Genomic DNA, 14,684 nt, shown 5'->3' on the forward strand with positions numbered 1-14,684 from the left:
CACACCCACCCACTCTTTTAGTTATCGACAGTAGTTTTGCTGCACTTACTTACACTTTTCTTCTGTAGGTGCATCCTCACTCTGAGCACCACTCTCAGACAGATGCAGTGTCTACAGCTCTTGGTAAGTGAATGGTGTGCTGAATTCTGATGGAGAGGTATAGTGCTAACTCAGGAAAATAAGCAAGAACAGAATCCAGGTAATGTAAAACAATTTCACACTTGATAGGATATTAACACCATGTGCTGCACCTGCAGCCACGAATTTCATTTGCATAGCAGAAAAGCAATATCTGTGCTGTAAATGTACAGTGGGTAGGAGGGATGGCAGAGAGACTAGCGTGTAGCCTTTGCAGTGTCCTGCCCTTTGTGTCTACTCTGCCCTTTGCAGTTCTTGTTGAGTGACCTGAAGCAGGTGGTATAACTCAGAGAGAGATTTCAGAGTCCTCTGGTGCCCGGCGGCGTCCATGTGCCCCAGCTGAGCACACTCCTGCACAGCTTTCTGCAGCTGCAGCTGCAGGGGGAGGGAAACCAACGGTCCTCTGAGATTTGGGGAAAACCAGTGACGGAATATTTTGTCACAGATTACCTGAGAAAAGGAAAAAGAGCAGATTGTTGTAGCTGCAACTCATGCCCTGCTGTTTCCCTGGGACTGTCACAAAATGTCATCTGAATCCAAAATGCCTCTAGCCATTCGAAGAGAAAGGCATAGAAAAGGAGCATCCACACAGGCTACGCTCTAGCTGAGAAATGCCCCTCCTGCTCAGATTGCTCCTGTACTTCACAAATCTTATGAGTGGTTGAGGAAGCTGGGGTTGTTTAGCCTAGAGAAAAGGATGCTGAGGGAGGACCTTATCTATCTCTACAACTGCCTCAAAGGACGCTGCAGTGAGGTGTGGGTTGGTCTCTACTCCCAAGTGACAAGCAATGTGACAAGGGGAAACGGCCTCAAATTGTGCCAGGGGAGGTGTAGGCTGGATATTAGGAAAAATTTCTTTACCAAAATGGTTGCCAAACATTGGAACAGGATGCCCAGAGAATTGGATGAGTCTCCATCCCAGGAGGTATTTTAAAGATGTATAGATGTGGCACATAGGGACATGATTTAGTGGTGAACTTGGCAGTGCTGGGTTAACGGTTAGACTCAATGATCTTAAAGGTCTTTTCCAACCTCAAGAATTTTACGATTCTGCATAACAAGTGGTGAGGGTGAAGGGGTGGGATAAGGAGGTAAAAGGCCAACAAGCCACACTCCCCAAACCCCTCTGTTGTGTTAGTACCTCCCAGCAACACAAGCTGGGTGAGCTGTAAGACAGTTCATCCCAGGGTCAAGAAGCCTGTGGACACCCCTTTCCACTATAATCACCTATTACCTCTGGAGATTTGGACAGCCTTGACTTTCACAGAATCATAGAATCACTAAGGTTGGAAAAGACCTCTAAGATCATCGAGTCCAGCTGTCAGTGCAGTACTGCCAAGTCTACCACTAAACCATGGCCCCAAATGTCATATCTTCAAGTTTTTTGAACACTTCCAGGGATGGTGATTCCACCACTTCTCTGTACAGCTGGTGCAATGCCTGGCCACCCTTTCAGTAAAGGAATTTTTCCTAACATCCAAACTAAACCTCCCCTGATGTAACTTCTTGTCATTTCCTTTTGTCCTATTGCATATTACCCCGGAGAAGAGGCTGACCCCCAGCTCACTACAACCTCCTTTCAGGTAGTTGTAAAGAGCAATAAAATGTCCTTGAGCCTTCTTTTCTCCAGGCTAAACAACCCTAGCTCCCTCAGCCTCTCCTCGTAACACTTGTTCTCCAGATCCTTCATAGGCTCTGTTGCCCTTCTCTGGACTTGCTCCAGCACCTTAGTGTCTTTCTTGAACTGAGGAGCCCAGAACCGAACAGAGTATTTGAGGTGCAACTCGAGGATGTGTCTTTACTATCAGTGGAGATGGTAATGCTAATTCCCTGCCTCTACTTTGCTCTCCTGTCTGAGGCACTGTGCTAACAGCTACATAAAAACATGGCAGATAAGCACTAGTGAATATAAAGATCTGTCTGCATGCCCCAAGATGAGATTTCTGAACAGGACTGATACTTATGTGGACGCATTTAAAAACCTGACTGCCTTCATCTCACAGTCTTCTAGTACATATCATGCATTTTATTGTCAATGTGATTTTAAAAGAAAGGGATGCATAAAACAGCTGTGTCTACTCACTTGCAAGTTGTTATTGGCTCTCTGTGCTCCACATTTTCTTATTTTCAGATTGCATTTTGAAAAGCAATCAAAAAAATTACAATCTTCATCTCCTGTGCAATTCTGTTCGAGGATGTCCCTCATTTTGGGTTCAAAAAAGGCCATATCCACATCAATGGCCACCACCTGTGGATCAAAACAACCCATGAGATCTGGCACAGCACAGACTGTAGAACGGGGCTGAGCAGGCGTTCTTTGCTCCTTGCTTCTGGAAATGTTGTGTAAGAGTATCTGCCAGTGAGGAACTGGGATCAAAATGAAAGGGCCTCATTTCACTTAACTGAGCCGCACTAGCCTTATAAATACCACTTTTTTAACAAAAACAGCCAATGTTTATGACACTGGGAATGGGAAAATTATCTGTGGGCAATATGCCTCCCTGGGATCAATTGGATTGATTTGCTTTAAGCTGGAACTATTCATCCCGAAAACTGATTTACTTGCTGGTGCAGCATATGCAGATGGCACCTCAAGCTTTTAATTATATGATTATATGATTTAATTATATGATGGTGCACATCCATGGGCCAGACAGCAGGACTTCACAACTCAGCATTCAGACTAAACCCCTGACTCTGCCTCTGTGGAGGGGAGCTGTGGCATGCCCAGGGTTAGCTGCACCTGGTACTGCTCCAGCAAACCTACCCCTGTATTCAGTGGTTTTGAGTCTGTTCAGCTGCAGAAAGAGATCCCTAACTTCGCTGAAAGCTGGTTCTGGCTTTGCTCAGTCCTGTTTGCTATGATTTGACGCACTTATTGTGCACAGTTCTTGTTCTGCTTGTCCAGAAATATGTCCCATAGCAGAGTCCAGCCAGAAGCTGGTCACAGCAGAAAAAACATGAATGAAGGGATCAATCACTTTTCTCACCATGACACAAGGCTCAAAAAAGCAGTGAATACATAGCACAAAGTGGTTTGCAGAACTGCTATCTGTGCTGGGGATGAGACCACTCTGGGAGCAAAGGGCTGTAGTTCCAGTTTCTGCCAGTGTCACTCCATTCATGAATGCTCCACTTAAAAAAATCCCAGCAATAAAGAGGGAAAGGAATTCAGTAAGGGGATGGCAGCTGCTTGACGTGACACAAACTGTAGGTGACCACAGCGAAAGCAGCCTGCTTCTAGAGTCATCATGGATGTGCAATCAGTGAATGTTCACAGCTGCTTTTCACACTTAAATTGGGGATGCTCCCTTGCAGCATCTAACACACATTTTCCTTGAGGAAAATATCTGGGACCCGGGCAAAGCAGAGTTACTTGGGCTTAAATGGTAGTCTAATTTTTTAAGATTCAACCACCCAAATAACAGGGGAAACTGAACTCTGTGACTGGAACAGCAACTGGATCAACACCAAGAACTAAAGATGTCTGGTTTGGTAGAAGCTCAAATAAACCTTCCATAGGCAGAAAAAGAACATGGTCTAATCTTCATTTTATTCTAGTCCTTTTTCCCTAGGGAAAAATCTTGAAGAAATGAGGCATAGCTTAAAAAGTCAACTATTTTTAGGCTTTTTGGAGCTTTATGATGATGACATATCCTAAGGAATTTCACACATTTGAACAAGCAAATCTTTTTTTCTTTTCTTCTTTACTTCCTTAAGCTTTCTGCTGTTTTGCTGTTCAGTTCTTTGGAGAAGAGACCGTGAAAGCAGTGCAGGGTTTCCCCAATCATAGGGTTGCTGCATCAGCTCCCAGGTGGGGTCTTTGCCAGCACTGAGTACATTTGACAGTTCAATCCATTGCTCTGCTAGGAAAACTAGCCCTGGTTCCCAAACATACAGCTGCCAAAGGGTTCAGCGGCTTCACTGAAGTTCATCTGTTACAAAAATGTAGCGTGGGCATCCAGCCAATCCCCGTGAAAACAGATCTGGGTGACACTACCTATGATTGGCTACATTTTGGTGGGGTTTGTTATGATTGTAATTGATGAAGAAGGTACCTCGGGAATTGCAGCAAGGACCCAGCTTGGCTCCTGACCTGATTTAAAGTCATGTTTAAGGTGCTGTAATCTTTCCAGTTCTCTTTGAGGTGAGCGTAAAAGAGGAAGCTCTCCCAGAGCACTGTGCATTCACCCAAAACCTCCTTCCAACTCTTCACCTTATGGCAGCTCCATGGCAGCTTAAAATTCTCCTGGATGATCTACCAAGCAGTGACCTCTCCTCTCCTTCGCTGCAGGAGAGCAAGCAAAGGCTGGACTGAGAGCTGGAGCCTTATCCCCACCACTTGAAAATAATCCTCAAAGTGAAACTGTTGCACTCCGGGCACATTTCTTTGGGCTTTAGGGGTCTCATTACTCCAATAAGGAATAGCGGTACTATTATGGGTTTTATTATTTTCCTATACGGAGCACAGGAAACCAGCAAGTGAAAAAAATCTCTCAAACATAAGGGACAAGAAAGAGGCTGCCTTACTCTGTTCCCATTCTGCAACTGGTTGGTAAAACTACGTAGAATTTTTGCTTCTTACTCTGCTTCCTCCATCACTGATTAGAAACTCTTTGTCCTGTCCCCCACCCTCTGTCCTTCTCCCCACCCTCAGCTGTCTGACTGTATCTCCTGTCTCTCAGCTTGTTGGCACAATACCACCAAGCTATAAGTAATGTAAAACTGGGAGAGCCATGTGTGAGCAGCAATTCACTTTTTCTTAATTAATTCTCCTAGGAAATATTAAATTATCATATTTACCTATACCAGAAAATGTCTGTTGTCTCTTTGGACACCAGAAGTCACTGGAAGATCCTGGCAAAGCAAGACTCACCAAAAGGACTCGTGAGGGAAGACATATCCAGTATTCTTCCTCTTTTCCTAAATGAAATCTCTTTTCCTGTAAGAAGGCTGTAAAACAGATGCTCTGATGTGTGCTCATCCACAGACAGCTGTAGCCCTGCACAACTGAGAAAGCCGGGCAAAGCCTGCCTGGAGGAACTTCTGCTATACCTTGCTTTGCCTAAATACTGGTACAGCTTATTTTAGTTTCTTGCTGTAGCTCCTCACTTGTTCCCTATTCAGCTGCTGTACTGCACCTGAATAAACAATGGGAGGGGAGAGAAGGGTGAAGGGAAAGCACTCTAACTGCTCCTAATGGCTCTATGTTTAGGCAATGTTTATCTAGTACTCTGAAGATACAAGTGTAATATTAACTCTCAGTGAGTACTAAAATAGTATTAAAGTTGCCAAAAATGCTTTATATTTACTAAGAGTGCAGAAAGTCCACTGATGTCACTGCAAATTGGGAGCCTAGTTCAAACACTTACTGCACAGTGCCTCCAGTCTGTAGACACAATTCCAACTGAAATCAGAGGAATTTCTGTCCACAGAAGAATGTGAGATACATGCAGCAATGTAGTGCTGAGCTACGTCACTATTTCGAAAACATGCATAGCTACTCAGGTCTGAGTTACAGCTGTGCAAGGAAAAGTCAAAGAGTTAACAGTAGCAGGAACTTTCCTGTCACTGTCTTTGGGGAGCTTCCAGACCAGATAAGCTGAACATTGAAACACAAATGTGCGTGCTTGGATGTGGGGAGTTCCCCTTGTGTCAGACCAGAGAATTCAGCCTTAGTTTTCAAATTCAAACAGTTTTTTCCTTTCAGCATCACTACCAAAAATAGTTGCCATGACTCAAATTACAGCTTCATTTACAGATTTTGAGATCCCCTTGCCTTCAGGAGGCATCCCTCACCACATCCAAGGGACCCTGTCGGTACCAGTGCCTTTGAGGAGGTGAAACAAAACAGAAGTAAGCAAGCAGTTCTCAAACCAAGCAGCAGGATTTAGTGCTCTGAAACGTGGCTGTACACACTGCAAAGCAGAAAAGCAGTAGAGGATCTTCCCTGTTGCTTGTAAATGCATTGGTTTTGCAAAACCTTGGCTAAAAGCTGTATGAGGAGGAAAGTGTCATTTTTACATAGCCACCTTCAGACTAGACTTTGACTTCAAATTGCTGCAACACCATCCCGAAGATGTAACTTACCGTAAGATCATGCCTGATAGCGAAATTTTCTGGTTTGATGTCACACAGGTGGAGTCGGTGAGAGAAATCATTATCAAAATGCTGCACCATGTCCAGAAAGCTCAGTGCAATGTCAGTGATGGCTCTTACCCTGCTTTTGTGTCCGGTAAGGGAGGGACCGATCACGTTTTCCAAGGGAAAAAGAGTTTTGTGCCAGGCATGTCCAGCTGTGAGATACTCCACAGCATAAAAGTGTCCGCAAGAGCCAATAATTCGTAGCACGTGTTTGCTGAAGTCCTGCAGCAAACTGAAGTAGATATATTCTTCCTGCTGGAGCAAGGACCACATGCTGGCCACCTGTGCTTTCCAACGTGGTCCCTTTTTCCCTGTCCACAGGGGCCCCATGGTACTATTAGACAGTTCTAGCCCCAAGGTATTTTTGACCTCCAAAGCTACCATCAGCAGAAGCTCAGTTTCAGGTATATCCTGTGTTTCCACCTCCTCCAGCATACTGAGGTGCTGGTAGCTGGAAAAGACTTCTTTTTTGGATTTCAGTATGATGGGCTGGCCTCTCCAATCGGCCTGAATGACCTTCTTACCTCTGTCGTAGTAAAGGCAGTGTTTGTACACCAGCTTCTGTGCCACGCACAGGTCTTCACAGAGGTCACCAGTCAGGGCTCCGCTGCTGTAGTCAAGACACTGGAGTGAAAGAGCAGAATATTCATAGCAGAACCATATGCCCATGGACCACGTAGAAGAAAGACAAATAATGAGCAACAGTCCTAAGCCCAAGAGGTTTGCGGCAGTCGTGGAACCGCAAACACACACCTTCTACAGCCGTTGGGTCATTCAGTGCTTTTTCACAAGTCTCTAGAGACCTTTTTCTAGGGGAGTCTTGCTTCGAAACAGGGATTCTTGGGATGGTAAAGGACAGGATTTTCAGGGGTGAGGAAATGGACTAAATGACCTGTTACTCTGAAGTGTTTTACACATATGAGTTCAGCGAGACAAACTTTAAACACAGGTGGCTGTGCTATATGAGATGATGGGCTTTAACACTTTAAGGCACAGGAGATAACTTCCATGGTAATGCAAGGCTTCTTTGGAAGGTTCAGGGGAGCATGAATTAGACCTCCACTTAAACTACAGGAAAATCCATGGCTAGCTGGATTTCTGGGATCTTCCACAGTCCTGCATGTTTCAGCCTTGCACTCAACATGCCCTGAACGAAGCTGTCATAACCTCCTCCTGCACTACCAGGAAACACAGAGGTTGTGCTCAATGCCTTTTGGACCAAGAACTTTCAGAATCTTAAAATATATAATATATTTTATTATTAAAACAATAATCTGCAGAACAAACTGACTTTTCAGGTTTTATATGTAATCATCAGAAGTGAAATTTTAATATTAATTGATTGAATACTTAATTTTTTTTGTAATTGTAAAGAAATAACCCCGTGGAAGCAAGGAAACTGCTGCTTGATAGTTAAGTGGTCATTGCAAATTCATACAAGAACTGCAAGGATTCCCTCACCAGTCCTTCCCTCAACCCAGAATTGTTTCCATGATATCATTTCCAAAAGTGGAGGCAGTCGATACATTCCTATGGACATTCAGAAGTGCAGCTGTAGGGACTGCTTTGGGTGAATCAGTAGAGGGGATGATCAGAGGTCTCTGGTGAAAGGGGAAGAGATGAGGTGGTGTAGAAAGCCAAACATCTGGGAGGCAGCTTGACAGTGTCAGCCGCCTTCACTGCTTTCTGGCATTTGAACCCTCATTTAAACAAGTTGGCAGGACCCCCTGCATGTGGAGAACTTGTAGTGGCTTCCTGAGCCCCACCTCACTTGTGACTTGCTGTTACATACACAAAGAACACGATCATAACATTCAAGTAAATTATTTTCTTAGGACAGTCTATGAGGTGTGTACACCAGAAGAATATGTTCTGATGCCAAGCAACATTTGGAGTTCAACCTTAAACAACACATAGGGGAATGGATGGAGGATTAAGTCCAAAATCCAAGAATGGTGATAAATTGACTGCAACAGCTCCCTGAGGGCAGTTCAGACAGGCACAAAATTTTTTTTATATTTTGATGTTCTCTCAGGCCAAATAAGAACAGTCATTGCCAGTAAGAAGAGTCAGGTAGGCAAACTCTTGCATGAGTGTTCTGACCCTGAGTCCACACATGTGAATCACACACGCATCTGCATCGACATCAACATCAGGATGGCCAAGCAGACTCACTGGGCTGTCTGCAGACTTCAGAGCATGCAGATCAATGCTCCTGCTTTTGAAAATCCACTCCTATGAATTTAATACAATTTTACTCTACCTTTCTAAATAGGAAACATAGTTTTCTTAGCAAAAGTAGCTTAGCAGTTCTTACCATCTGGAACTCTAAGCAATATTAGAATGAGAATTACAAACAGAAGGAATTTTTGGGGTTTTCTTTGGATTGTAAGTATAAGCACGTTTAAAACTCTGTTGAGAGACCACAACCTAACTCTCTTCTGCTACAGTAAGAGAATTTAGGACTTAGTCATGTAATTGGGTTCACATGGGTGAACACATGCCCCCATGGACAGTTTTACTGTGGTCCATCAAGTTCAGTCTTAGAGGGTCCACATGCATAGACCTCTTACATCTAGAACACATGTCCATCACCTGTAGTCAAACACGTAAATGTGTATCTTATTTTCTTGCATTGACATCATGTCATTCTTAATCGCATTAATGAGAAAAAGTAGTTGTGGAAAAAGCAGTCTCACATTTCACAGACATAGGAGACAAGTCCTTTTTGAACCTGGTTGCTGTTTAGGACTTGTCTGCTGTTTTTTCAGTTTAACCTATAAATCTTTTATTATTAACCTAGTATCTGACAGAGAGTGTCTAAATCATAGTATTCTTTACAGTGATCTTGTGCAGTGTTTTGCAAACTGGGATATGTGGAAGAAAACTTGATCAAGGAGTTCATGGTCTCACAGTGATGAAACACAGAGTGGCCTTCCAGATGTACCATTCTCTGCTCATCACCAAAGCAAGCAAGGATTTCAAAAAGGCTCCCTCAAGTAAGCAATCAAGAAGTTTGAACTACTTTATATCATAGATATTTTCTACCTATGCCTTTTAGGCATAGTCTGCACTGGTAGTTCATCTTGAAGCAATTATTTGACCCTTACATCCTTTCCAAAGACATACAGTTTTACAAGACAATTTTCCATCATATTGGCATAGCACTATTGTGCTCCCCAGTGTATTAGCTTGCATTTTACAGTATTAAAACACATTCTGGTGGACTGAAAACATTTAACCAGGTGATACAGATTTATTATTTACTAACCCAGGAACCTTTGCACTAACTGCAAACTTGACTATACAAGATTGTAATTCATCACGGTGATTGTTGATAAAAAGAAGAATCAATTCCCCAGGGAAATCTTTCAGAAATGGTCCTCCATGCTGCCACCCCTGTCTTAATGACTGCATTTTGAGATCTGTCAATGAGACAGTTTTAAATCTACCTAATGACTGCCCTTTGAATGCTACTAAGTGCCAGATTTTTAAAACTAAAATATGAAAGTGACACCAAGCCAAAATCCTTGTAGAGAAGCAGCTGTACTACAGAAAAATGCAAACACAAGCATGGTTTGGATTTGCTTGTATGTTTCTGGTTAAATTTGGCTACATAATTTTTAATGCCCTTAGTGCACTTATCAAGATAAGTTCAGAAAAGCTGGGTTTAAATTAAAATAAAAGCTTAAATTAATGTAAACCCTGCTAAGGATTTATATAACTCACTGTACCACCATCAGTGGCCTGAGACTGATGTTCTGCCTTATTAGCTAGTACTTCTCCTGTGTAAATGCAATACTGAGCCAGGTTTGGAAGGCATCAAAATTAATTGATTTCTCCAGAGGAAACAGAAATTGATTGCTATGATTTAGTGTGTTCAGTGTAAATGAAGATGAGATTGGCATTAGGAAAGAGTGATTTTTTTTTTTTTTTGAGAGTTCAAATTGGTCTATGCAAAATTCCCTGTGCCACTTCTGCCTTGTCAGTGCAGTACACATCTGCAGAGATGTACATCTTACTCAGAATAAGGAAATAAACCCTTTGGAAATGCCACTTGCTAGGGCATTTTCACCAACTTGCTTAAAAGAGCTCATCTAATCTCCTACTGAAAATATGACAGATGACTAGAAAGATAGTTTTTCTTAGAGGCTGATTTTTGCTTAATAAAGAGTGTGAGACTCAAATTATCGGGTTATTTGTTTCATAGATAATTGCACTTTTATAATTGCAAAACTTATGCCTTGCTCAGAAGATGTCGAAAGACTTATTTGGGGGCTGATGAAGATGAGCTCATTTTCTAATTATTCCACTAGAAGGACAATCCCTTTCCAACATCATCTGAGAAAACTGTTGCCTTACAAACCTTAATGGTAGTACTGAAGACTTACCTACAGAGATAGATGAGCACAGCGACCTCAGCTACTCTTCCTCTGGAAGGAAGGTCTGTAACTGAGCTATCACTCAGTGAATAGAGAAAACTTTCCAAGCTTGCGCCTGAAATCTGATCCCTGCCTGGGCTTTTGAAGGCGTGCCTAACCGTCTCCAAACTGAAGAACAGCAACAAGTCTCAGTCCGTCTCTTTACTGGCGAGTGTGATGGCAAGGACCTGGACCTCCCTGAGCTTGGCGGCTCCGTGCTCCTCCATATCTCAGTGATCTTCCCAACCACGTAAAGAGGAGGCAGAAATCATTCCTTCAGCTGCAAACCTGAGCTCAGCTATACTTCAAGCTGGCTACTGCGGTAAAGAAACTGGAACTCACAGCCATTAAAACCACTCTGTTAGGACCACTGCCTATACTTGCACTTTCTTTATTATACAGAATTAAGGAAATCTATGATCAGCTTTTTGTTTGCTTGCAATAATAGATTATTTAATTCCCATTAGGATTCCTCTCTTCCCACCTAACCCTTGGCAGTACAGATACCCTCATTAAGAAACAAAATGAAACTCAAAGCATTAACCCAAGCTGCTCCTCTTCTCAAAGTGTTTCCTACACAATCCTAAATGTCTTTATTACTATTTCTAAGGGAAATCTTAATGAATATTCTTTCTTGAATTCTGAGTAATCGCACCTTTACACGCCAGACATAAAGGCGGCGATACAAGCTGCCTGGCACTTTTGAAAGATGACTTTTGTCCATAGACATTTTCGGCTAAAAACAAAACAAACAAACAAAGAAAAAAAAAGGGAAAAAAAACCAAAACCAAAACCAAAACAAAAAAACCAACACCCGGAGGAAGGTTTCCCCCCGCTCCGGAGCGTGCGGCATGCCGAGCTGCCCTTTCCAAAGAGCTTGGGCAGCTCACCCGCATCCCACACCAGGAGGGATCCGGCCCGCCACCTGCACCTGACCTCGCCTCGGGGAGGGAAGCAGGGAGGGAGGGAAAGAGGGAGGGAAAGAGGAAAGGAGGTAAAGAGGCAACCGCCCGCCCGTGTGCACCGTGGAGCGCCGGTAATGCGGCACCTCCGGCGGCCGGAGCTGGGCAGGGGCGGCACGGCCGGCAGCGGGTGCTCGGCTCGGCGCAGCCCCGACGGACCGCCAGCGCCCCGTCCTGCCGGGCGATGCCCCGCGTCCCGCCGGGGCACGTACCAGCCTGGCCAGGATCCGGTGGCTTTTCTCGTCCGTGCAGCGCTCGGAGAAGACGCTCCTGTGGAAGAGGAACAGCGCAGCGCTCACCACCACCCAGCAGGCAGCCCAGAGGAGGAGCAGCAGCAGGGCGCATCGCCGCCAGATTTTGAGCCGCAGCCTCTTTAAGCCCGGGATGCCCCTCATCGTCGCGCCGGGACTGGGCTGGGGCGGCCGCTTCAGCTGCTGCGGCCCCGAGCGAGCGGCGGCGGCGGGGGCCGGGGGCTCCGAGCTGCGCCCAACGCACGCCCGTCCCGCTCCCCGCCCGCGCCCATCGCCCGGCGCCCCCCGCACCGCCGCCGGGATGCGCGGCCCCGCGGCCCCGGCCCCGCTCCCGCCCCCTCCCCCGGCCGGGACTGCCCTGACGGAGCCCGAAGCGCCCCTTTTGAATTTAAGCCACGTAGTTCCGCCGGCTTTTGTCTGCGCTCCCCTGTGCCAAGCGGCCCCTACAGCCACTTCGCGGCTGCTGCCCGCGCCCCCCGCCTCTCCTCTCCGAGTTTCTCACCCGAGAATAAAAGCGGTTTGACGGGTGATGGATGCTGCCGTGGGAACTCGTTCACATCCAGGCGGCTGCCCGACGCTTTGAAAGAGGCAGCCTGGAGATGGAAGGGTCCCTCTTGTGAAAGCTTCGCCTCCCGACACATGAGAAAAGACAAAGTTGTTTATTCCAGAGTAACTTCTCCAGTTTTATCCTCCCGGAGCTAACGGAGGAAGAGAGAGAAGGGTCTCAGGTGCCCATTCAGTAACGCGGCCCCCCGCACCTCCACGATTCCCCAAAAGCTCCCATAGCCTCTCCTGCCCGCCCCGTGTCCCGGCCGCGGGTGCAGGCTGGCCCCTGCCCAGCATCTCTGTGTCCCGGCCGCCTCGGCGGCCGGCGGGGAATGCCAGCGGAGCGGTCCCGCTGAATGCTTCGCCGAAAGAGGGCAGGGTGTACTTGGTCCAAGCGTGTTGGTAGCGATAGATTGTCTCCCTACCATCCGGCAGAGAGAGTACCTGTGACTGTATCTCTTTTTAAGAAGGCGTCAGCACCATGCGACAGCCCCTGATATACTTGACTTCGTTAAAATCTCTAAGGGATCAAAGACCCAGATGTTTATTCCTGTGCAGCAGGCAAGATCTTGACATACTTTCCTCACTCCAGATGCAGATGTTTGCTGCCTCTGTTTAGACCACCACATTCTTTTTTTTTCATCCTTGACTGCCACTTGACAGCATCTCACCATCACCATTTTCAGTGTGAAAATTAATATATCAAAGTACAGCCCAAAGTAATAAGGGTATCTGCTTCAAGTTTACTGTCAGATATGATGAAAAAGGAACAGGTTCATTTTTCTTTCCCTTTGTGGATGGTTACCTCAGGTTACTTGCAACCCCATAGCTGGAAGATGAATTGCAGTTAATGAAAACATTCTGAGGATAAATTATTTACCCCAAATTAGTGAGAATAGCAGAATATGGCCCATGAAAGGAGTAATGCATAATAATTCAATAGACTTATTTTAATCAGTAAGTTGCTCCGGTGCACATTTTGTTAGTAAATTAATGTTAAAAAGTGAAAGTTCACTGTTGGAGAGCTAGGTTTATTATGTGCCATCATGTGGTATATATATTGTGTGCTCAATTAGAATATCACCCTGACAAGTCATTAAAAAGACAAGAGTCTCTATTGACATGATCTAATTTTACCTCTTAGAACAGTGAGGGGAAGACCACAGGTGCAGTCAACTTGTTGTTCTTCACCAGCTTTTACATGGTCAGTGCAGTTCTCCTCTACCATGCAGAGGAGGGCTTGAAATACAGCTTCTAAGTAGATGGCAGACTGTGGCAGAAAGGAAAATGGAAAGATAAAAGTATTTCTGAAAATACCTACAGCTTTCTAAAGACTGGCAGTGGGGAGGGAGATGCAAGGAGAGCAAAACTACTTTGATCTCCAAAGAGAATCAGAAGCAGAGTCATTATCACAAGCCACATCTTCTATCCTTAATGTGTTTTGGCTCCATCTCTCCATCATCTCATTTTCTTCACCTGTAGAAGCTGCTTTGGCCATCCTTTTCAAATTTCTTTTTTCCCTCCTTGATCCTTTTACTGAGAGGCTCCTTTTGAGCACTGGCAATACAGCCTGTTTCTTGAAAATGTGGCAGCAGCAAAGACCAACTAGGCAGCTAGGAACTGAAAACTTTTAATCCTATTTCTCAGTGTGACACCAAATGCTCTTAGGAGCTGTCACTGATCAGTTTGGGGTATTCATTTGGAAATTCCTAGGACATAAGTGGGGAAGGGCAAGAGGGAGAGTTGCTTAGCCATTCCTCTGCAGGGATACCAGCTAGGCTTGAATTCAGTCAACCTTCACCATGTGACTGCTGCCACTTAGGAGGGAAAACTGCAGATCTGCCGTACTAATACCTGGAACAATCCTGAGATGTGACCCACATATAAGAGGGATGCAGATGCTGGGGGAAATTCAAGCATCAGAGTATCTCCCTGCTGCTTCGACCTAAGCTGTCTGGGTAATAGTTTAGGGCACTGCCAACCCACCCCTATTTTAAAGTGTGGATATTGACTTTTCTATGTGTCAGCTTCCCCAAAAGATATGATGTATTTTATTTCATGTTTGTGAAATTCTGTATATGTGTTATTTGTGTTCCCAACAATAGTTCTGAAAACAGATCTTAATTACTTCTGACTTTAAGCTAGGAATAAATATAGATAATTCTGGCCTGTTAGGTGTCATAGCTGAGCTGCTTCTATTTCTGCTGAAAAAAAACCAAGGA

The 14,684-nt window shown here is 44.9% G+C and overlaps 1 protein-coding gene across 1 annotated transcript; it reads right to left on the reverse strand.

Annotated features, from left to right (window-relative positions):
• Window positions 1–232: 232 nt before the first annotated feature.
• DIPK1C (divergent protein kinase domain 1C) lies at window positions 233–12,106 on the reverse strand. Its single transcript, XM_032694827.1, has 4 exons — window positions 11,878–12,106; window positions 6,229–6,906; window positions 2,222–2,386; window positions 233–588 (listed from the first exon to the last, which is right to left on the reverse strand). Exons 1-4 carry the CDS (start codon window positions 12,058–12,060, stop codon window positions 373–375), a joined length of 1,242 nt encoding a protein of 413 aa, XP_032550718.1. The 5' UTR covers window positions 12,061–12,106; the 3' UTR covers window positions 233–372.
• Between the last annotated feature and the right edge of the window lie 2,578 nt (window positions 12,107–14,684).

Source organism: Chiroxiphia lanceolata, chromosome 1, assembly GCF_009829145.1.
Source record: "Chiroxiphia lanceolata isolate bChiLan1 chromosome 1, bChiLan1.pri, whole genome shotgun sequence".
Classification (NCBI taxonomy): domain Eukaryota; kingdom Metazoa; phylum Chordata; class Aves; order Passeriformes; family Pipridae; genus Chiroxiphia; species Chiroxiphia lanceolata.

Excerpts from the sequence above, each read along its gene's own strand:
- DIPK1C (XM_032694827.1), bottom strand. The coding sequence starts at position 12,060 with ATGAGGGGCATCCCGGGCTTAAAGAGGCTGCGGCTCAAAATCTGGCGG. Across the intron at positions 2,387-6,228 it reads CTATCAGGCATGATCTTACG|GTGGTGGCCATTGATGTGGA; the intron begins GTAAGTTACATC and ends TTTGATCCACAG. Across the intron at positions 589-2,221 it reads GAGCCAATAACAACTTGCAA|GTAATCTGTGACAAAATATT; the intron begins GTGAGTAGACAC and ends TCCTTTTCTCAG.